The sequence below is a fragment of the Oncorhynchus gorbuscha genome, linkage group LG18, assembly GCF_021184085.1.
Source record: "Oncorhynchus gorbuscha isolate QuinsamMale2020 ecotype Even-year linkage group LG18, OgorEven_v1.0, whole genome shotgun sequence".
Taxonomy (NCBI): Eukaryota; Metazoa; Chordata; class Actinopteri; order Salmoniformes; family Salmonidae; genus Oncorhynchus; species Oncorhynchus gorbuscha.
Window position 1 is genome coordinate 28,404,085 of NC_060190.1, and position 24,819 is coordinate 28,428,903.

The following is a 24,819-nucleotide window of genomic DNA, read 5'->3' on the forward strand; positions in this document are numbered from 1 at the left end:
GAGTCTTTTTTCTCTTCTTTTTCTGATAATGTGATCTGACCAGGGAAAACTGTTGTTGTTGATGTTGAAAACGTAACCGTTTCGGGGGGCACTTTCGAAGTCAAACATGGTATGCACGTGCACCTTTCATCATTAGATTGCCCTCATCTGAAACACAAACAGTACTACACCTTGAATAATTCATCTTTGACTGGATATCGTATTCATGCCCTGGCATTTATATATGATATCATCATCACCAACGTCTACTTGTGGAATACGTGGCAAGTTGAGAAATGCATAGATCAACAGAGGGGTTTTGTCATTAACGATTGCTTTAATTTCAAGATATTAGCGCTATAAACACGTAGTTGTCCTAATATTCTGCATAAGGACAATGAGGGAAGCCAATTGCTTAAACCCTATTGTAATGGAAGTTAATTACCAATATTAAGGCCAAGGATGCTCGTATTCAGCTCACAGCTTAATATCACCTTCTTTAGTTCCAACGTGTCAAATGCAAGATTGAATTCACAACCCTTTAATCTGCTGACTATTATTCTGAGGATTCAGCGAATGGGTTCATCTTGACCCGATAGTCATGTTAAAGGTGGCAGCTAGTTGGGCTTTCAGTCTCTGGTGCTTACGGCAGGTGTTCGCCATAAGTGTGCATGAATGAAAGAGGATCCACTGTCAACATAACTTGTCATAGACAAGGCTAATGAATTAATGATAAGATACTACAGGTGCATCTTAATGTGTTCTCCCTAATGCAAGCTTTCAGTAACTTAACTAGATTGCCCACCAATGTGGGGAGGTGCGAGGAAGAGGTATTAGCAAAAATGGTTGGACTTTATTATGTGCTTCCTAAAATAAAAAAATAGACCATGGCTACTTGCCGTACATTGATTTTGCTATATTAGGATTGATCAAATGTATTATTTTTCAAACTAAGAGTATTTTTTACTCAATCTAAATAATATTGAACTAATACTGTATTCAATACATTTCAATTTGGTCTCTTAGAACAAGTTAACTAGCACATGAGCATTAGTTTAAATCAATAATAGCTCTGTGTTAAGATTCCCAGGTCCATAGTATAGTCATGTAGTTAATTATGTTTTAGATTTTCATCAATAACTTCTATAATGTTGTTTACCGTGGCCAGTAGTACAAGGCTGCTATAGGTTTTCTGCCGTTGGGCTGCTACAAATTCTACCCTCTTCATTCAAAGTAGAATACATTAATGGTATAAAACCCATTTCTCTATCGAGAGACCTTAATTCTCAGTGATTGGTTAACAGGATTATAGTGTCTCTGGGGAAATGATAGATCCATTTCATTCGTTTTATTTATCACAGTTCGACAAGCATGATATAGAACGTATCTTATATATTATATGAACTATTCCAGGCTCAGATAGATGATCGATGCTTCCAAAACACATTTTTGTTTGATAGCCCTGTGAAACCTGAGCGAAAGAGAGCGAGAGAGAGAGAGAGAGGCCTGCTTTTTAAACAGCTTTCTTTTCACCTTTTGCAATTATTTATTTTCAAATAGTCCTTCAAGCTAATGTTCCATTTTTGTATTTCACAGGCCCTTTTCCCATAAATGAAGCATCGTCGTAATAAATCATTGGACAAACAGAGACTCTTGCAAACCCTGAAAGGTCTAAAGATTTATGTAACACATTCATGTTTTCCACTTCCTCATTTTAGTACTCCACTGGTAAAGCTCGGCTAATAAAAGGTCCTATTAATATGTCCTGTTGCTAGGCAACCGCCAGCAGCCATGTAATAGCATTCGGCTGAAAAAAATAGATGACCGATAAGGAAAAAATAAATTATTTTATCCTCTCCCGGGAAAAGGTGCCTTATTTTTTTCCAGCAATGTGATATGAAACTGTAGTTGTATATTATGAAGAAATATTGGAGCGAAATATAATGTTATTTCCAAATTCATTATTTCTAAGAGAACTTTGAATTCATCGCTGCTAGACGGCTAGAACTCATCTTTGTCTTCATTCTGATAAAGTCAATTAGCCTTAGGATTAAGCTAATCAAGGGATAAGGTATGGATTTCATTTCTTTTTCATGCACACCCTCGGAAATAGTGTTATGTTTTAACATTGGCCAGCTCCATTGCATTTCAGACATTTCACATTTCAGACCTAAGGGTGTTCATACATTTTTCAATAGGTTGATTCAATAGGTTGATTTCAATTCTTTGATTTAAAGCTGCAATATGTCACTTTTTGAGCGACCCAACTAAATTTACAAAGAAACTTGTTTTATAGATCTGTAATTCTCATTAAAAGCAAGTCTAAGAAGCAGTAAATATTTTCGATGTGCACCATTTCTATGCTTCTTGTATTTAAGTTCCGTTTTTGCCTCTTTCACTTTCGGTTTTGTACACCAGCTTCAAAAAGCTGAAAATACAATATTTTTGGTAATGGAAAATATTTTTCACAGCGGTTTAGATGGTGCAATGATTCTCTACACTATACTTGCTTGTTTTGTAAGCAAACTATTAGAATTTTAGCAACCAGGAAATGGCCAAGTGATTTCTGCATAGTGCATCTTTTAATAGGTTAATATCAATTACATTTCCATTGGTTGACTTCATTGTATACCACTCCGTATGTTGTCTGAGTGCCTACAGCCCACTCACTCCACTGTATCATATCAGCATGGTTAGAGGTCATTGCAGCAGAGTGGAAGTGGAAACAAACAAACTAATTGAATGCTTTCCATTTCTAAGTACAGATAGATATTGTATTTACATATCATCATGTTTATGCTCATCACTCAAGTTGCCGATATGAGAGGTATTGAAGACTCATTGTGTGAAAAAAAAAATCATTACATCCCAAATATTCCCTAATTTAGTGCACTACTTTGGAACCAGAGCACTGTGGGCCCTGGTCAAAAGTAGTGCACTAAATAGGGAATAGGGTGCCATTTGAGGCGTAGCCAAAGAGGTCACCAAACAAGACTCAGCTGCAGCAGACGATGGACGCAGTCCTGTGATGCAGTTACATAGATAAAGGATTTCATATTTCATATTACATTTAGCCACAGGCCCCTACTGCAGCTTATCATTGCATGAAATCGTGTCCATATTGCTCGGTGCCATATCTTCGCCATCCTACTTGGAGGAATATTCGGCCCTGTTGGCTATTGGAGAAGATCCCATATGATCGCAGCTTCCCCCACTGACTATTGTCCTCTCCAGTGTACAGTACTTTGACTAATAGGATGTGCAACTGTAATAATGGGCCGATCCAAAATGCTGGCGCTCTCTCAGCTATACCCTTGACATTGCACTGTAAGATTAGCCTATTCAAATGATTCCCCTTGACTGTATTATGCCATTATGGTATTCAGACATACTGTATGTCAGCTACTCATTTGTATGTTATTTCTGCAGTATGCTCTTTGGAGGTCCACGTGTGCAGTAGGTGAAGAAGGCCCCTCCCTGTCAAGAACATGTGAAGACAGTGTGTGTGAGGAGTTAACACTCTCGCAAATCACCTCCTGGTTAACTTAATTGTTGCCGAGACTCCCCGCAGTGTGAGAACCTTACCTGCCCATGCGTGTGTATGTATGCGTGTGTGTGTGTGCGCATACTGTGTGCGAGGTGAGGAAGGGAGTGGGAGACATATTTGACTGTGCTCTCATTAGAAGAAGCAGAGCGGCTCATAGCGTGTGTCCCAAATGGCACCCTATTCCCTACATAGTGCACTACTTTTGACCAGAGCCCTATGGCACTAGTGCATTTAGTCGGGAATATGGTGCCATTTGGGAGGCAGGCTCTGTCTTACTGTCGGTACCGTGGGTCCCCACAGCTCCTCACAATCGTCTCAAACATGTCAGACGAGACGTTTGCTCAGATACTCTCCCTTTGTGAAGGTGGGAGACAGTTGTGTGATGAGGTGCTTTGAGAGAGATAGAAACGGGGGGAAGGGGAAGAGAAAAGGGGGCCGCTGACATTACATGAAATGAGGAACACGGAGGATAACGCCGAAGGGGACACTACGACATTTCACATCTGCACATCACAATTTTCAAGTCTCCATTTTGAAAAGGTGGTTGGTGGTTAGTAGTCACTATTCAGTCATATGTGATAGGATAGCAACCTTCTGTTTCATGATACCCGAAGCACTCCAATTTGTTCCTGTTCTGTTCAATGGCACTGGCACATTACGGTTGTAGTGCAGCCAAGCTTTGGGAAATGTGCTTGCACCCATCATTGCCTTATTAGTGACTCTGTCTCAGCATATCTTCAAAGAGAGACTTAATGGCTTACAGTCCTACTATAGTATGGATCAGGTGTGTTTAAATCTGTGCTGATGAGAGAAACATACTTGCTCAACTCAAGGCTAATTCCATGCCTCCATACTGAGTGCCAGGTTAGTGTACACTGTACAGCTCCTGATGGAAGAAACATCCACGTGGTCTTTAAAGTCTCTCGAGAACCTTGCCACTCTGTCGTGTACATTGACAGAATGGAAAAAAGGGACACTTGGAATGTTTGGACACATTGGAACTGAAGTTTGCGTAATTCTGCTTTCTTTGCAATGTCGCCGTGAGACATTACAGCTATGTGCAATTACTTGTTTGATACTACGGCTCATTTGAGGAGCGTTTGCCGTTTCTCAGCCAAAGGAAGTGAAGGAAGTACAGTATGTTCAAGAGATTTGTATACATTTTTTGTTCTTGTCATCTTTGATTTAGAATCAAGTTGGAGTGATCAGAAGTTGCTTGTTCAGTTGTTGCTTAGCAAGTGCAAATTATATCCAAATGTACAGCCAATTATGAATTAATTGACAAAGAACTACCATAGAAATAAACAGAATTTTCCTCGCCGTGTAGAATGATGATAACCCACCTTGGCAATTATCCGCTTCATGTCCTAAATATACAGGATACCCTGTATCCAATACCTGGAATACCTTCATTACTCTCATTATCACAAGCCAATCCCGTCTTTTCCTTTGCGAGCAGCATCCAAGGCATCTTCTGCCTAGCTTATTACTTTGCATCCCTCCCTTGAAAACCAAATGAAAAAAAAACCCATGTGTAAAGAACACGTGGTATTCGTACACAGGTTATTCTAAATGTTTACATGTGAAATTTGCACGAGTCAGTCGCGTGGTTTTCGGACACGTGTGACATTTCAACAACAAAAAAATTCACATGAATAAATCGCGTGATAAGTGTGACGTGGGATAAACGGACACGTGGTTTTCAGGCACGTGAAGTTTTACATGGACTTTTCACATGACTCAGACACGTTGGTTTCCCAACATTGAACATGATATAAGTCTCACATGTGTGCTTTTGAAAGTGGCGGTAGGCAGTATGAGGACCGGGCAGTAGGCAGTATGAGGGCCCGGTAGCCAGCTGGCTGATTGGCTCCCCTATTACCTAAGGCATGTTTAACGTTGCTTTTGAAGGATCAGTCTCGAACACAGCCCTAATTAAAGCTGTCACGGCTGGGCGCCTGCAAGGATAATGTTATATTATTATAGTAATTTGTTTCAATTAAACGCTCAATGATTTTACAATAGCAACTGTGAACCTGTGTGAGTGAGCCATCACTCTCAAACAAGATGGCTCCAATCAGGGAAGGTGTGAATTGGGGGGTTGAAGGAGGAAGGCTTAGTAAACCTGGGTTTCTCCCAACACTGCCAGGGATAGGAGAGCTAAGCAGGCAAGTACGGGGCACTATTCAATCAAAAGCTGAGTGGGGCAGTGTGCGGCGGTGAAGCTTGTGTGATTTGAATGCGTGAAGACTTTTTTTTGTTTCACAAAGCAAACATTGTTTTGTTGATGTATTGACCTGAAAACTCATGACACCCATTTTGAATAATACCTTACATCTAGATTCTTGATTGCTTGGTCCTCAGAGAAAATGGAGGTAGACACAAAACCTCAAAGTAGATTATGCTAATTATAATAGAATATGTATTTGATTAATTCCATCCCTTTTTAAGGCTGATTGATAAATATTTCTAAAGGATATTATAAGATGCAATTACGTCCCAATATTTGTCAGATTTTGCCCTTGTTATATCTATCCCTTGTTACAGCAATAATGTCGATCTTGGGCCATTTTGATCCTAAATCATTCTTTGTAGCCTATCAAATCAAATCAAATCAAATGTATTTATATAGCCCTTCGTACATCAGCTGATATCTCAAAGTGCTGTACAGAAACCCAGCCTAAAACCCCAAACAGCAAGCAATGCAGGTGTAGAAGCACAAAGGCTTTAGCTCAAAAGTACGGCAAACAAACGCTGTTACAGTGTGTAAGTACATTATATGAAAATACTCTCATCAGCCAAAGTGAGCCATTGAAACCATCATCCACTTGGTTATCGCTCTTTGTCAATCTACATGACAATGCTATGTATGGTGATGCATACTACAATTCCAATGCAATACTACAGCGAGCAAAAAGCCCATGCATAGTGGTGGTTGGGTCAATGTTGCTCTATTACGGAGCTAGAGCCATGAAACCTTGTAATGCATTGGGACCTAAATAAAGCAGTTGATATGAAGTGGTAACATTATAATGATATGAAATCATAATATGAAAGTACAAAAGTAGAAGTATTCGCTCAATAGTGTGTACAGTTGAAGTCGGAAGTTTACGTACACCTAAGCCAAATACATTTAAACTCAGTTTTTCACAATTCCTGACATTTAATCCGAGTAAAAATTCCCTGTTTTAGGTCAGTTAGGATCACCACTTTATTTTAAGATTGTGAAATGTCAGAATAATAGTAGAGAGAATGATTTATTTCAGCTTTTATTTCTTTCATCACATTCCAAGTGGGTCAGAAGTTTACATACAGTCAATTAGTATTTGGTAGCATTGCCTTTCAATTGTTTAACTTGGGACAAACATTTCGGGTAGCCTTCCACAAGCTTACCACAATATGTTGGGTGAATTTTGGCCCATTCCTCCTGACAGAGCTGGTGTAATTGAGTCAGGTTTGTAGGCCTCCTTGCTCGCACACGCCTTTTCATTTCTTCCCACAAGATTTCTATATGATTGAGGTCAGGGCTTTGTGATCGCCACTCAAATACCTTGACTTTGTTGTCCTTTTTAGCCATTTTGCCACAACTTTGGAAGTATGATTGTGGTCATTGTCCATTTGGAAGACCCATTTGCGACCACGCTTTAACTTCCTGACTGATGTCTTGAGATGTTGCTTCAATATATTCACATTATTTTCCTGCCTCATGATGCCATCTATTTTGTGAAGTGCACCAGTCCCTCCTGCAGCAAAGCACCCCCACAACATAATGCTGCCACCCCCATGCTTCACTGTTGGGATGATGTTCTTCGGCTTGCAAGCCTCCCCCTTTTTCCTCCAGACATAATGATGGTCATTATGGCCAAACAGTTCTATTTTTGTTTCATCAGACCAGAGAACATTTCTCCAAAAAGTACGATGTCTGTGCAGTTGCAAACCGTAGTCTGCCTTTTTTATGGCGGTTTTTGAGCAGTGGCTTCTTCCTTGTTGTGCGGCCTTTCAGGTTATGTCGATATAAGGCTTGTTTTACTGTGGATATAAATACTTTTGTACCTGTTTCCTCCAGCATTTTCACAAGGTCCTTTGCCGTAGTTCTGGGATTGATTTGCACTTTTCTCACCAAAGTACGTTCATCTCTAGGAGACAGAACGCGTCTCCTTCCTGAGTGGTACGATGGCTGCGTGGTCCCATGATGTTTGTACTTGCATACTATTGTTTGTACAGATGAACGTGATACTTTCAGGCATTTGGAAATTGCTCCCAAGGATGAACCAGACTTGTCGAGGTCTTGGCTGATTTCTTTTTATTTTCCCATGATGTCAAGCAAAGAGGCACTGAGTTTGTATATAGGCCTTGAAATACATCCACAGGTGCACCTCCAATTGACTCAAAGGATGTCAATCAGCCTATCAGAAGCTTCTAAAGCCATGATATCATTTTCTGGAATTTTCCAATCTGTTTAAAGGCTCAGTCAACTTAGTGTATGTAAACATCTGACCCACTGGAATTGTGATATAGTGAATTTAAAGTTAAATAATCTGTCTGTAAACAATTGTTGGAAAAATGACAGGTCTATTCGACTTGCCAAAACTATGGTTTGTTAACAAGAAGTTTGTGGATTGATTGAAAAACGTGTATATAACTTCCAACCTCATCTGTAGCTCTCCGTCTTTGTGTAGCTCTAGCTCTCTAGTCATTGGGTCCTAAATAAAACTACAGATAAGAAGTGATATGAAGTTGAGTTGAACGATATGAAATCATGTTTAGGACAAATGTTAGAGGTCTCCACTCCATACTGTCTAGCTTTCTTTCTCTGTGAAACTCTCGCTTTTCTAGTCCACTTCACTGTGGCATTGCAGTTGCTGGTTTAATCCCTTAGCTAAATCAAATGGTGCAGGCAATCCGAGCTGCGATGAAACCATTTCAACGGTAAGGTCAGACGATCAAAAGAACAATAGCTTTCTGATATACCAGCTTGCACAGAATGTGTTGCGCATAATTGGAAGGCCTTTTTTATTTGACTCCCATTTGACTATGATGTACAAGATGTGAATACAAACACAACTACAGTGGAGAGAAGGGGAACAGATTTGCCCCAAAGTTTCATCCTGCCTTTGCATCACCGTTAGGGTCGGCTGGGCGGTCAATCTGGACTTTGAAATTGCAATATCAAACTGTCACCAAGCCAATTGTGTGTGTGTCACGCCAGGCATGAACCCAAGTTCTCCCTCTGTAAGCAACTGATGTCTTAGACCATCAGACCAAGAGGAGATTTCTTCTTGGTCCGAGGGCAGATTCTGGTTTTGAAGTTCGCAGGCGGAGCTACCTCGTCACATGACTCTTTCATGTCCGCTACTTTCACCCTCCTTTGACCTCCTCCCCCATGAGAGACCGTACCACGTAGGGTGAAAAAGTAACACACAGGATATGAACCCGGATCTCCCACAATGGGGGGCGACCAGCGTCTTAGACCATTACACCAAGAGGAAATTCCCACTTGGTCCAAGAGCAGAAACTGGTTTTGAAGATCGTAGGTGGAGCTACCGCCTCACGTGACCATAACCAACTCTTGTCCGCTACATGTTAATGTGTGACTTCTAAACCCAGAAGCGTCAAACAATAAAGTGATATTTTCAGAAAAGTCAACCCTTCGACAATGGAGAAGCAGCCAAATTGCAATTTAATTTATTACATAATCGCCAGTTGCATCATCATTGCTCTATTAGAATAAAGAACATGTTGTCTGTCTGCCTGTTCTGGGAGGGATCGAGCCAGACAGTAATGGCCAAATAAAGCCTGTTACCCAGACAGCACTTCCCCCCACGTCCAGAGATGACACCGTTTATGAATTAGCATACTGTACCTATGGCAACCAGCAACCTTTGTGAGATTCTTTCATAATGTTTGTACAGCCGTCACCCACCTGCTTTATTTAGCTTAGGGTGACTGATGGTGCAACGTGATACCTTCTCACTCTCTCTGATTCTCTCTCGAGGTGAAAGGGTGAACAGAAAGCACTCCAAAACATTATAAAAGGCCCTTTAGGATAACGATTTGGTTCGACAACTGTTGGAAGTGTGATTATGTGACTTGGAATCGTGATGATTTGCAAGAATAGGGTTTCTACATGAACAGTTTGAGTGTTTTGTATTCATGTATTATTTGCTTGCAATATGCATTTTTGTTGTAGAGTTAAAACTAGTTACTAGAGGCATCATGTACTCGACCTTAATGAATTTATAATGTGTAAATTAAACTACAGTGCAAGTCAAAAGTTTGGACACACCTACTCATTCAAGGGTTTTTCGTTATTTTTTACTATTTTTCATTGTAGAATAATAGTGAAGACATCAAAATGATGAAATAACACATATGGAATCATCTAGAAACCCCAAAAAGTGTTAATCAAATCAAAATATATTTTAAATTTGAGATTCTTCAAAGTAGACACCCTTTGCCTTGATGACAACTTTGCACACTCTTGGCATTCTCTCAACCAGCTTCATGAGGTAGTCACATGGAATGCATTTCAATTAACATGTGTGTAAGGGCTATTTGACCAAGAAGGAGAGTGATGTAGTGCTGCATCAGAGGACCTGCCCTCCACAATCACCCGACCTCAACCCAATTGAGATGGTTTGGGATGAGTGAAGGAAAAGCAGCCAACAAGTGCTCAGCATATGTGGGAACTCCTTCAAACTGTTGGAAAAGGATTCCTCGTGAAGCTGGATGAGAGAATGCCAGAGTGTGCAAAGCTGTCATCAAGGGAAAGGGTGGCTACTAAAATCTAAAATATATTTAATTTGTTTAACACTTTTTCTTTGGTTACTACATGATTCCATATGTGTTATTTCATAGGTTTGATGTCTTCACTATTATTCTACAATGTAGAAAATAGTAAAAAGAAAGAAAGAAAGAAAGAAAAAACCTTGAACGAGTATCCTACAAAAAAATTAAATCTATCAGCTTCAATGGGCACAATGCTTCTGCTGTTTACTTGCCAGTGTACCTTTGCTCCCATAATTTATATTTTCTTCTGTTGGTGTGGTTTTTGAGATTGCACTGTTGAATAGATGGAGTATATTTGCTCACAACGCAGTGCAAGGTCTAGTCAATTAACCTTTGTACATTCATTTAACTAATTTCCACAAGGTGAAAACTATTTATTTGCGATATATGAAGAGAAGAGATTATGTTTTGGTAATGAGCAATTTTAAGTCTACGGTGGCTTGCGAAAGTATTCACCCCCCTTGGCATTTTTCCTATTTTGTTTGCCTTACACCCTGGAATTAAAATAGATTTTTGGGGTGTTTGTATCATTTGATTTACACAACATGCCTACCACTTTGAAAATGCAAAATATTTTTTTTGTGAAACAAACAAGAAATAAGACAAAAAACGGAAAACTTGAGCGTGCATAAAGTCAATACTTTGTAGAGCCACCTTTTGCAGCAATTACAGCTGCAAGTCTCTTGAAGTATGGCTCTATAAGCTTGGCACATCTAACCACTGGGATTTTCTTCAAGGCAAAACTGCTCCAGCTCCTTCAAGTTGGATGGGTTCTACTGGTGTACAGCAAGCTTTAAGTCGTACCACAGATTCTCAATTGGATTGAGGCCTGGGCTTTGACTAGGCCATTCCAAGACATTTAAATGTTTCCACTTAAACCACTCGAGTGTTGCTTTAGCAGTATGCTTAGGGTCATTGTCCTGCTGGAAGGTGAACCTCCGTCCCAGTCTCAAATCTCTGGAAGACTGAAACCGGTTTCCCTCAAGAATTTCCCTGGATTTAGAGCCATCCATCATTCCTTCAATTCTGACCAGTTTCCCAGTCCCTGCCGATGAAAAACATGCCCACAGCATGGTGTTGCCACCACCATGCTGCACTGTGGGGAAGGTATCCTCGGGGTGATGAGAGGTGTTGGGTTTGCGCCAGACATAGCATTTTCCTTGATGGCCAATAAGCTCAATTTTAGTATCATCTGACCAGAATACCTTCTTCCATATGTTTGGGGAGTCTCCCACATGCCTTTTGGTGAACACCAAACATGTTTGCTTATTTTGTTCTGGCCACTCTTCCGTAAAGCGGCTTAAAGTGGTCCTATGGACAGATACTCCAATCTCCGCTGTGGAGCTTTGCAGCTCCTTCAGGGTTATCTTTGGTCTCTTTGTTGCCTCTCTGATTAATGCCATCCTTGCCTGGTCCGTGAGCTTTGGTGGGTTGCCCTCTCTTGGCATGTTTGTTGTGGTGTCATATTCTTTCCATTTTTAAATAATGGATTTAATCTTGCTCTGGGGGATGTTCAAAGTTTCAGATATGTTTTATTAACCCAACCCTGATTTGTACTTCTCCACAACTTTGTCCCTGGCCTGTTTGGAGAGCTCCTTGGTCTTCATAGTGCCGCTTGCTTGGTGGTACTCCTTGCTTAGTGGTGTTGCAGACTCTGGGGCCTTTCAGAATAGGTGTATATATACTGAGATCATGTGACAGATCATGTGACACTTAGAATGCCCCACCGGTGGACTGTATTTAACTAATTACGTGACATTTGAAAGTAATGGGTTGCACCAGATCTTATTTAGGGGCTTCATAGCAAAAGGGCTGAATACATATACACGTACCACTTTTACGCTTAACAAAAAAAATGGACTATTTTGTGTATGTCCAGTACATGAAATCCAAATTAAAATCTATTTAAATTACAGGTTGTAAATGCATCAAAATAAGAAAAACTCCAAGGGGGGGTGAATACTTTTGCAATGCACTGTAGATATGTAGAATATATTCACAGTACAAACCTCCTGACATGTCTTGCTTTCCATTTGATTGATCAACTAGTCAAAACAGGGGATTAGTTTATTGTATCATAGGTATTTTAATATTGCTATCTGGATATTGTGCCCCATATTTGACATTTGAGCACTTAGCCTTAATGAAAAAGGAACAACAATTGAAGCTAATGCTATGAAGCATGATTTAGTATATGAATCGTGGCAGAATGTATCTATACTTGATTCTAAACAAATATGATGAATTATTCACGTTTCGGGTTGAAAGAGAAACGAACATGATTGATAGGAGTCCGCTATAGACCCTCTCCCCCTTCCTCCTTTAACAATATGGATTAGATGGGTAATTCCTTTTGTCCCAATAACTCCTCCACTGTTCTATAAAAACAGATATATCCCAAATGTAACTACTGAGAACCCCTCTACCTTGCCACACTGCTACTCTTCTGCTTTGCTTGTCCCTTTTTTATGTTTATATGAAACATAGTTTGCTCAGATTAAAAGGGTGACGATTTCACCCAGAGGCTGTTGCTATGGAAATAGGTCTGCTGTAGCCATGATAGGCCATTCGTGTTTGATTAATTGGTTTTTCAATGCTTCTTGATTTGTGAAGACCCTTAAAGAGCAGCTCCGCCGAAAATGGAAAAATAATGGATTTTTTTTTGGCTAAAGCTATTTCACCATGTTTGAGAAGTGGAGTGATGGTGTTTTAAATTATGATTTGAGGTTGGGAGGTTCTGTTTTGGGTGGGGGAGGTTAGAGCATGGTTATTTTAAATGCAAAGGGAATGTCTTTGTTCAGGCAGCCTTTTGTTAGCAGCTGCCGAGTCAAAAAAAAAAAATCTAATGTCCTGTAAATATTCTTCGGTTTTTCAAAGCAGCCCAGAGTTCTCTACAACATTACATTACCAGTACATTTTATTCTTGGCAACCTACTGGGGCCAATTATGATTACAGAGCTGCAGAGCCTTCAACTCAGAGGCTCTACTTGTGTTTGTCAAGATCTCATAATGCTAGGGCTCCAGTAATTTGATCTTTTTAGCACAGCGCTAATGTGTAATGTATTATTTAACTCATGAATGTTTAACAGCGCTAATAAATGCTAGTTCATCACTTTCTGATCTGTAAATTACCAAACATTCCTCAGTTATGCTTGCATTAAGGCCTGCTTTGGCTCGTCTATGTCCTGATAGAGTTTTTTTTTATGCTTTTGATGTTGTTGTTTTAGAAGATCTGTTAGACTACTAAGAGTGTTACTTTAAGAAGGGGTTATGAGGAATGTCTCTTTAATCAGTTGAAAGCGTGTATCCTCCTTTAATGCGTTAACTTCCAACAATGAACTTGGCCCACAGCTTTTTTTCTCGTTGAATGACCAACCACAGTCATTTTTAGTCTATAGGCTATTATTCCATAAACATAGCTTTCAGTCTGAATCCATCCTGGTACTTAGTGAACAATCTAGTAAATGTTGCCCTAATGATGCTCTACAGCGGCAAGACATCTCCCACCTCGCTTTGAAAGTCAAGTGGTTCAGTTGGTTTGGATTCTATTGGTTTGGATTGTAAATTCCAGGCAGGGACATCAGAGGGTGTTGACACAAGTCCACGGGTGGCAGTGCAGATCTCCATAAAAGAAAAACAGTTTCATGAATTCACAAGTAAGATAAAGGGACAGATACAGTCTTTGAATAATGTTGGTGTGATGAAGTATATGTTGTTCAAGGTCATTTGCACTGGAGGACTGCAATTGAAATTCAACACCTCAAATTGTGCCTCAAAGCTCAATCAGATAAAAATGGCCCGAATAGTGCCAAGTTATTGGACGAACGCATGGTGTGTATTTCAGTCGTGACCGAGGAGAATGAAGATAAGTTTGCTTCCGACCAGTCCTAAGTAGAACAGAGGGACCAGTGAACCCGGAAGGGCACACTTCGTTTCTTTGACATCCTACCAACCGTTTGCCTTCATTAACGAAGACGTCAAGGTTTTGGGCAAATTGGGAATGTACAATTGGTAAAGTTAAGTAGTAAAGCTGGTCTTCTTCTCTCACCCAGATCCAGGAGATGACTCGCCACGACGGCTCACATTATGACCTCAGCCTTCACAACCCCCATCTGATAAACAGGTCACCTAGGATACTGTCCCACCACCCCATGAGCGCAATGTCCCAACTGAACTCTCAGGTTGGCCGGAGTGCACTTACCCATGGTTCTCCCTCACCTCCCGGAAGTAAATCAGCCACACCCTCTCCCTCGAGCTCTACACAGGAAGAGGAGATCGATTCCCACCATAAGGTACTGATGTGGCAATGCTTCTTTGATCTCGCTGAACTTAGGGAAAGTTAGGGTGTTTGGGTTGGTCCTGTTGGGTGTTGCCAGATGGAATGAACATTTTATTTTTTACATGTAATTTTTTATCAACGTGACTTACGTTATGTAATGTGTGTATAGTATGTATGGCAGTATGACAGTGAATGTATGGCAATTATGCAACAAGCTACTCTGTGAGGTTTTAAGCACAGTGGTGTCTCGATGCAAGCATACACATTTCCAATCTCATAGGTATTGGTGATTGCTTTGTTTAATTTGTTTGTTTGCCTTTATGGACATGCCAATAATAGACCATCTTGTATTTTTTTAGATTGGCTTCGAATCCTGGTTCAAATTTAAAGATGCATTCTGCAGAAATTGCTCTGCCTTTTCCTGGTTGCTAAAATTATAATAGTTAGCCTAATTTAAGTTTATGTGATGCCATTTCCTGGTTGCTAAAATTATAATAGTTAGCCTAATTTAAGTTTATGTGAAAAAAGAAGCATATGTAATGTAATGTTTGAAGCAGGTGTACCAAAAAAAGAAAACTTAAATGACATAAAAACTAAATTTAACCATGGGAAGCATATAAATATAGCACATTGAACAGATCTACTTCTTCTTAGACTTGAGAATGGCGGATCCAAAACTCACATTTCTATGTGAATTTGGTCATGTCCCCCCAAAAGTTACATATTGCAGCTTTAAAGCAATGCACCTTTTTATTTTCCCTTTGTTGCTTGCTGTCTAAATTATTTCATTTGAAATGTTCATGTAATTGTGGGATTTGCTAAGAATACCCATTATCACCATGTCATCTCATTAACTTAATTTGCATATTGTTAATTGTCACATCAAGAAAGGAAAGAACTTCTCACACCATTTACAATTATGTTGTTTTCCCCTCAAACAATTGTGAAACAAATGTCAGATTCCCTTGTTGATTCTTTATGAATGTTTCCATATCTCGTATTATTGTTATTCGATCGGCCCTAATTTACAGAAGCTGTGTTCAGTTCATTATATTGCAGCAATGGCGACAGTAATGCATTTGGATGTCTTCGTATATAAGCCGTCTCTATAAGATGTCGTATGCAGAACTTGAGACAACATAGTGATGACCAAACAAAATCACTAGAAGCAGCAGTCTTCTATACTGTATATCACTGTCTTCCAGGGCTCTACACACCTATCAATATATGTGTCTCTCCGCTGTGTGTAAACGTGTTGAAAAGGTCAGGAAAGCTTGAGGTAGAATACGTGTGCCTCAAAATTCCTCTATTGGAAAAGCACAACTCTTTCATTTGAAACAAGGAAACAGGAATACATACTCATTAAAGTGGCATGCGTTTAATTTATGTAAATCCATACAACAAAGCATATAGAAATGACTCACCAATCAGGGCTCTCACTGGATTTGTTTTTCCTTTACCTGGGGGATTGGTAAAGAGGAACATGAATATGTATAATTGAATCCGGGGGTTTCTATCGTCTTGTTGCACATTTATCAGCATCTGTAAGCGCACGGTTAAAGTAGCAAATGTTCTGAAAAACAATACTTTCTCCACCATACCAAGTCCCCGCTGTGCATGACTGTCCATGTATGAATAAAAAACTATTACTATCTCTCCCCTATCAGAATGTAATTCCATTTGCCTCCCTCCAATTTATTCAACATCCACATCAAAGCGAGTACAAACAGATGTGATTTGGAATAGTTTTTGCTCCATTGCACAAAAGTTGGAATCTATTATCTTAATGAAACTATGTGAGGGAATGTACAGTTTCACTTAGTCCTGGAAGAAATGTTGCATTTGTGTTGTTTTGATAAATAATCTTTGACAATTTAAACGATGTATTGCTGACAAAGCAGCTTCAATCGGAATAGATAATGGTAAATTAGATAAGACCAGACATATGATTCTGACTCAGTTTCTGTTCATGGAGTACAATTCAAAAGAAGAGAGTATTAATAGTGTCATACTTTAAATACATGTATTTGAACAAAGTTGTGTTTTTATTGTATTTTTTTGGTACTTTTTAGCCGTTTTTAGTGATATCCAAAAGATAATTACAGTCTTCTCCCATCGCTGCAACTCCTGTACGGACTCGGGAGAGTCGCAGGTCGAGAGCCATGTGTCTTCAGAAACACGACCCTGCCAAGCCGCACTGCTTCTTGACACACTGCTCACTTAACCCGGGGGAGCCAGCCGCACCAATATGTCGGAGGAAACACTGTGCAACTGGTGACTGTGTCAGCATGCATGCGCCCAGCCTGCCACAGGAGTCGCTAGAGCGTGATGGGACAAGGACATCCCTGCCGGCCAAACTCTCCCCTAACCCGGACGACGCTGGGCCAATTGTTTGCCTCCTCATGGGTGTCCCGTTTGCGGCCGGCTGCGACACAACGGGATCGAACCCGGGTGTGTAGTGACACCTCAAGCACTGCGATGCAGTGCCACTCAGGAGAACCCAAAGTTGTTTGATTGATGTTAACAGGTTTAAATCGTTACATTGAATGTTTATGAGAATTCTAAATGAAAATAAATGATGCACTGCAACTATTTGTTGTTTTCATTTTCATTTGACTGTGGATGTCTCAATAACTAGGGATTGATTAAATTAAGCTGTCATCGAAAAACGCTCATCGCAAAAATGCACACTTTCATTAAAGTCAAACTTGAGTTTTATTTTGTTTTTCTCTGCAAACGTTCATAAACATTATTGTCTATTACCCTAGTAAGTCATACTTGCAACAAGGGCGCTATTCTTACACTTGACTGGCAACTCATATCTCTTGATGGTGGGGATGCAAACTTGTTTTAGCTGTCTGGTGGGCATCGACATGGATGAGTTGGCACACTGACTATGTCCATTGGTCTATGAGAGGCAGTGAAACTTTACCAATCTAAGGAGCCTGTGCACTGGATCGTGAAATAGAGGAGTGGAAAGCATCTAGTCACTGTGTGCTGTTGATCTTCTCATGTAGTAAAGAAGTGTATATATAAAATGGCGGAAACAATTGGCATCACACCAAGTCTGAAAGCCTACTACTCCTATCAAAAGGGAACAGTTGAAGTTTACTGCATTTCTTGTGTGTAACACATTCTCTCTGAGTGAGCGATTGTCTTATTGTAAGGAACTACAAAGTTCAATCTCCGAACAATGTTAGAAAGACATGAGGGACAAATTAATAAAGTAGAACCCTGTTGTCGTTTTTTTGATCGTCTTCCAGATCACGGGCGAGAAGCGGCCATCCTCGGAGATGATGAAGCCCAAGCCCAAACCGCAGAAGAAGAAGAAGAAAAAGGACCCCAACGAGCCGAACAAGCCTGTGTCAGCCTACGCCCTCTTCTTCAGGGACACCCAGGCGGCCATTAAGGGCTCCAACCCCAACGCCACCTTCGGGGACGTGTCCAAGATAGTGGCCTCCATGTGGGATAGCCTGGGGGAGGAGGCAAAACAGGTACACAGACCAGTAAATACATGGGTATACACACACACCAACATACAGTGGCAAGAAAAAGTATGTGAACCCTCTGGAATTACCAGGATTTATGCATGAATTGGTCATAACATTTGATATGATCTTCATCTATGTCACAACACTAGACAAACACTGTCTGCTCAAGCTAATAACACACAAACAATTATACAACCTTAATTCAGTCTTATGTAGCAAAATTTGAAATTGTGTTTTTTACATTATATAAAAGTAGAGACTCGGGGCTACAAAATGGTACAGTTGAAGTCAGAAGATCACATACACCTTAGCCAAATATATTTAAACTCCGTTTTTCACAATTCCTGACATGTAATCATAGTAAAAAATCCCTGTCTTAGGTCAGTTAGGATCACCACTTATTTGTAAGAATGTGAAATGTCAGAATAATAGCAGAGAATTATTTCTTTCAGCTTCTATTTCTTTCATCACATTCCCAGTTGGTCAGAAGTTTGCATACACTCAATTAGTATTTGGTAGCATTGCTTTTAAATTGTTTATCTTGGATCAAACATTTCAAGTAGCCTTCCTCAAGCTTCCCACAATAAGTTGGGTGAATTTTGGCCCATTCCTCCTGACAGAGCTGGTGTAACTGAGTCAGGTGTGTAGGCCTCCTTGTTCGCACACGCTTTTTCAGTTCTGCCCACACATTTTCTATATGATTGAGGTCAGGGCTTTGTGATGCCCAATCCAATACCTTGACTTTGTTGTCCTTAAGCTATTTTGCAACAACTTTGCTTGTGGTCATTGTCCATTTGGAAGACCCATTTGCGACCAAGCTTTAACTGATGTCTTGAAATGTTGATTCAATATATCCACATTATTTTTCTGCCTCATGATGCCATCTATTTTGTGAAGTGCACCAGTTCCTCCTGCAGCAAAGCACCACCACAACACGATGCTACCGCCCCCGTGCTTCATGGTTGGGATGGTGTTCTTCGGCTTGCAAGCCTCCCCCCTTTTCCTCCTCCTCCAGACATAACGATGGTCATTATGGCCAAACAGTTCTATTTTTGTTTCATCAGACCGGAGGACATTTCTCCAAAAAGTACAATCTTTGTCCCCATGTGCAGTTTCAAACCGTAGTCTGGCTTTTTTATGGCGGTTTTGGAGCAGTGCCTTCTTCCTTGCTGAGCGGCCTTTCAGGTTATGTCGATATAGATGCTTTTGTACCTGTTTCCTCCAGCATCTTCACAAGGTCCTTTGATGTTGTTCTGGGATTGATTTGCACTTTTCGCACCAAAGTACGTTCATCTACAGGAGACATAACGAGTCTCCATAGGAGTGAATAATTACAATTTAGCAGATTGACACTGGAGTGATAAATGATCAGATGAACATGTGCAGGTAGAGATACTGGTGTGCGAAAGAGCAGAAAAGTAAATAAAATAAAAACAGTATGGGGATGAGATAGGTAAATTGGGTGGGCTATATACCGATTGACTATGTACAGCTGCAGCGATCGGTTAGCTGCTCAGATAGCAGATGTTTAAAGTTGGTGAGGGAAATAAAAGTCTCCAACTTCAGAGATTTTTGCAATTCGTTCCAGTCGCAGGCAGCAGAGAACTGGGAGGAAAGGTGGCCAAATTAGGTTTTGGCTTTAGGGATGATCAGCGGAGCTTTACATAGCATAGACTTGTAGATGACCTGGAACCAGTGGGTCTGGCGAAGAACATGTAGCAAGGGCCGGCCGACTAGAGCATACATGTCGCAGTGGTGGGTGGTATAAGGTGCTTTAGTAACAAAACAGATGGCACTGTGATAAACTGCATCCAGTTTGCTGAGTAGAGTATTGGAAGCTATTTTGTAGATGACATCGCCAAAGTCGAGGATCAGTAGGATAGTCAGTTTTACTTGCCAAACAGGTAAGTTTTGCGGTGTGAGTGAAGGTGTCTTTGTTGCGAAATAGAAAGCCGACTCTAGATTTGATTTTGGATTGGAGATGTTTGATATGAGTCTGGAAGGAGAGTTTGCAGTCTAGCCAGAAACCTAGGTACTTATAGATGTCCACATATTCTAGGTCGCAACCATCCAGGGTGGTAATGCTAGTCGGGCGTACGGGTGCAGGCAGCGAACGGTTGAAAAGCATGCATTTGGTTTTACTAGCATTTAAAAGCAGTTGGAGGCCACGGAAGGAGTGTTGTATGGCATTGAAGCTTGTTTGGAGGTTAGATAGCACAGTGTCCAAGGAAGGGCCGGAAGTATACAGAATGGTGTTGTCTGCGTAGAGGTGGATCAGGGAATCGCCCGCAGCAAGAGCAACATCATTGATATTTTCAGAGAAAATAGTCAGCCTGAGAATTGAACCTTGTGGTACCCCCTTAGAGACTGCCAGAGGACCGGACAACATGCCCTCCGATTTGACACACTGAACTCTATCTGCAAAGTAGTTGGTGAACCAGGCAAGGCAATCATTAGAAAAACCGAGGCTACTGAGTCTGCCGATAAGAATATGGTGATTGACAGAGTTGAAAGCCTTGGCCAGGTCGATGAAGACGGCTGCACAGTAGTGTCTTTTATCGATGGCGGTTATGATATCGTTTAGCACCTTGAGCGTGGCTGAGGTTCACCCGTGACCGGCTCGGAATCCGGATTGCACAGCAGATAAGTTACGGTGGGATTTGAGATGGTCAGTGATCTGTTTGTTGACTTGGCTTTCGAATACCTTAGATAGGCAGGGCAGGATGGATATAGGTCTGTAACAGTTTGGGTCCAGGGTGTCTCGCGGTAGTATTCCAATCCTTGGGGATCTCAGATGATATGAAGAGAGGTTGAACAGGCTGGTAATAGGGGTTGCGACAATGGCGGCGGACAGTTTTAGAAATAGAGGGTCCAGATTGTCAAGCCCAGCTGATTTGTATGGGTCCAGGTTTTGCAGCTCTTTCAAAACATCTGCTATCTGGATTTGGGTAAAGGAGAAGCTGGGGAGGCGTGGGCGAGTAGCTGCGGGGGGGGCTGTTGGCCGAGGTTTGAGTAGCCAGGTGGAAGGCATGGCCAGCCGTTGAGAAATGCTTGTTGAAGTTTTCGATTATCACAGATTTATCGGTGGTGACCGTGTTACCTAGCCTCAGTGCAGTGGGCAGCTGGGAGGAGGTGCTCTTGTTCTCCATGGACTTCTTCTCCATGGACTTCTCCATGGACTTGCTTTGAAGTTCAACTTGTAAACTCACTTTTGAGAAAGTCGCCTTTGAATGTTTTGCGATCTACAGTAGGGAAGAGCTCTTCTTTGTCTACACCTATTCAGCATCGTTCACACCCTCACCCTAAGCTTTAGCACCACTCATCTCGTTTCGCTCTTGAAGCGCACACTTGACGCTCTGTCCGATAATTTGTTTACCTCTGGATAACATGAAAACAGCCTAACCTGTACTGCTGGCAACAATTTCATTACACTTATTTGCAGACATTTACTGACACCGGCCATTTTCAACGGATGTTGTACACACGTCACATAACGTTAGCTAACGAGCCAGCCAGCCAGCCAACGTTAGCTAGTTAAACAATAAACAGTGCCAACAATGCCACAGTGCTGGGAGCTAACCAGCTAGCTAACATTAGGCTCTAACTAGAACAGCACACAGCTCTGGGAAACCAATAATAACGTCAGCTAGGGAGCCAGCCAGCCAATAGTATCTGAAAATAATGTTAGCTAGCTAATGCTAGACTATCTTACCTGTTATACATCATTGTGCATGGACGCGTCGTGACATAAGTCGTGACATACATATCCTGAATTGAGTCACATTTAAAAACTGTAGGATGAAGTTTCGCGGCTCCAAAATTAGAACATAATAGCATTCCTGATGTAATAAAATTCACTGTATCTCTAAAACATTGACAGACATACAATGGCTTCAGAAAGTATTCATACCCCTTGACTTATTCCACATTTTTGTCTTGTTTCATCTCATCCATCTGCACACAATACCCCATAATGACAAAGGGAAAACATGTTGCTAGACATTTTAGCAAATGTATTGAAAATGAAATATCTCATGTACGTATGTATTCACACCCCTGAGTCAATACTTCATAGAAGCACCTTTGGCGGCGGTTACAGCTTTGAGTCGTGTTGGGTGTCTGTATCAGCTTTGCACATTTGGATTTGGGGATTTTCTCCCATTCTTCCTTGCAGATTTTCTCAAGCTCTGTTAAGTTAGATGGGGAGCAGTGATGAATAGCAAGCTCCAAGTCTTTCCATATACATGTATACAAGTCTGGGCTTTGGCTGGGCCACTCAAGGACTTTTACATTCTTGTTCTGAAGCCATTCCAGCATTGCATTGGCTGTATGCTTGGGGTAATTGTCCTGTTGGAATGTACATTTTTGCCCAGTCTAAGGTGATCTCTGAAGAAGGTTCTCATCAACGATTTGCCTATATTTGGCGCCATTCATTGTTCCCTCTATCTTTACCAGTCTCCCCATCCCTGCTGCTGAAAAGCATCCCCATTGCATGATGCTGCCATCATGCTTCATGTTAGGGAAGGTGTTAGACGGGTGGTGAGCTGTGCCTGTTTTTTTCCGGACAAAGCACTTTGTTTGAAGGCCAATTTTTAAAAAATCTTTGACTCATGAGACCACAGAATCTTTTACATTATGCTCTAAATCTTTCACGTGCCTTTTTGCAAATTCCAGGCGTGCTGCCATGTTCCTTTTTCTCAGGAGTGGCTTCCGCCTGGCCACCCTCCCATAAAGCCCAGATTGGTGAAGTGCTGTAGAGACTGCTGTCCCTCTGGCAGGTTCTCTCATCTCAGCCAAGGAACTCTGTAGTTCTGTCAAAGTGGTCATTGGGTTCTTGGTCACCTCCCTGACCAAGGTCCTTCTTGCACAGTTGCTTAGTTTGGTTGCACGGCCAGCTCTAGGAAGAGTCTGGGTACATCATTTTTCTATTTCCCAATGATGTGCTCTTGGAAACTTTCAACACTCTACAAATAGTTTTATATCCTCATCACAATTCTATCTCGGAGATCTACGGACAGTTCCTTGGACTTCATGGTATAGTTTCTGCTCTCACATGCACTGTCAACAGTGGGGCCTTATATAGACAGGTATGTTTCTTTCAAAAATGAATTGGCCACAGGTGGACTCCAATCAAGGTTTAGTGACATCTGAAGGATGGTCAAAGGAAATTGGATGCACCTGAGCTCAATTTGGAGTGTCATAGCATAGGGGTGTGACTACTTATGTAAAGGAGATATTTCTGTATTTAATTTTGAATAAATTGGCTAAATATTTATAGTGTATTGTGTGTAGAAGGGTGAGAGATAAAAAATCTATTTAATACATTTTGAATTCAGGCTGTAACACAACAAAATGTGGAATAAGTCAAATGGTATGAATACTTTCTGAAAGTACTGTATATCCATATCAGTCAAACAAAGTCTAAATGTCCACCAAAACATATAACAACATAAAGGTACAGTACAGGCAAGGCCAACCTTCACTTCAGATGGTTTGTTCAAGCCAGAGCCATAGAGGCCTACAGTATAACTAAGCAACAGCGTATTTACCATAATCACAATGTAGTTAAATGTAAGTAAACAGTTATCTCCCACCACAACCTCACACGTCTGTCAGAACAGAAGGACCACAGAAACTCCTGTCAAAAGAAAGACATTTCATATTCACACAGAAAACAATAGGTAAACACACAACAAACACATCTTAGTTTTGTTACGGCCATAGAGGAGTAGGCAGAATAAAGGCACATGTCAAAGAAAAAATACATCTAATTTGTAGTCACAAATATTGGTACAGAGTTCACTCCAAAATCAAAGCTTGATTTGAACTATCTTTGAATTGTGGAATATTCGGTGTGTATGATGGATGGAACAATGGGTGGTTCATGAAGTACATACTCAATGTCAATGTCATTATTACAGATCGATTACAATGGCAATGCATGTGTAGTGTAATTACAGCGAAACTACTACCCTGTATTGATTAAACTCACAACCAGGAATGTCAAGTTTTTCAAACAAAACTTCTCGGTACATTTTCTTTGCTTTCATTTTTGCATTCCAACCCTGGAGGAAAAAGTCAAAGGGGCCAATAGTAACAAATGACTTGCTGAAATGAATGGAAAATGAGACAGTCTGATGATGCCGGCCCCAGACAAAACTCATATTTTTAGAATATCCAGTCGGGCAGGGGCCTATTGCGTGTCAAATAAAAGCACCCGTCTCTATGACGAAGTGCAGCCCGTTTGCCACCGCACACCGTATCTCACACCATAAGTGTGTTTTTCCCCAAACCTACTTAATACAGCTGGACTTTGGAGACTGGTTGTGCTTTTATTTTGCAGTACATTTTTGCCTCCTTCACTAGGCCCTCTTCAGCATGAATCTTCATTTCGCTCCTGACACCCTTGAATGTGAATTCCTCATTTCCTGTCCTTTTTATTTACATCTGTTGCCCTGGTGATTTGATCATGCTGAGAATACAAGATTAGCAATTGCCTCGTCCTTGAATACGCCTCAAGGACATCTGTTCCTGAAATGTTATTGTTTGCTGGGTTCTTAACCCTCTGGTGTCCTGGCTCTTTCAACCATACATGTTGTGTTCAGCACCCTGTATTATTTTTTCTGAGGTCATTTTTGTCTCCAAACAAAGACGAAATAGAATAGGGGTTGTCCTTCACAGGAGGACTATCTGTAAAAATGACTGTTAAAGGGCAACTCCACCATTGCATTATC

At 40.8% G+C, this 24,819-nt stretch overlaps 1 protein-coding gene across 3 annotated transcripts in view; it reads left to right on the forward strand.

The window, feature by feature from the left end:
• LOC124002620 (TOX high mobility group box family member 2-like) overlaps positions 1-24,819 on the forward strand; it is a 147,504-nt gene that overhangs the window by 105,705 nt on the left and 16,980 nt on the right. For 2 of the 3 annotated variants that reach the window (XM_046310175.1, XM_046310174.1), the window contains 2 exons: positions 14,368-14,607; positions 17,858-18,088. In XM_046310175.1, coding sequence (XP_046166131.1) covers positions 14,368-14,607; positions 17,858-18,088 — 471 coding nt within the window. The remainder of the gene's footprint in view (positions 1-14,367; positions 14,608-17,857; positions 18,089-24,819) is intronic. The other variant, XM_046310176.1, reaches the window with a different exon arrangement.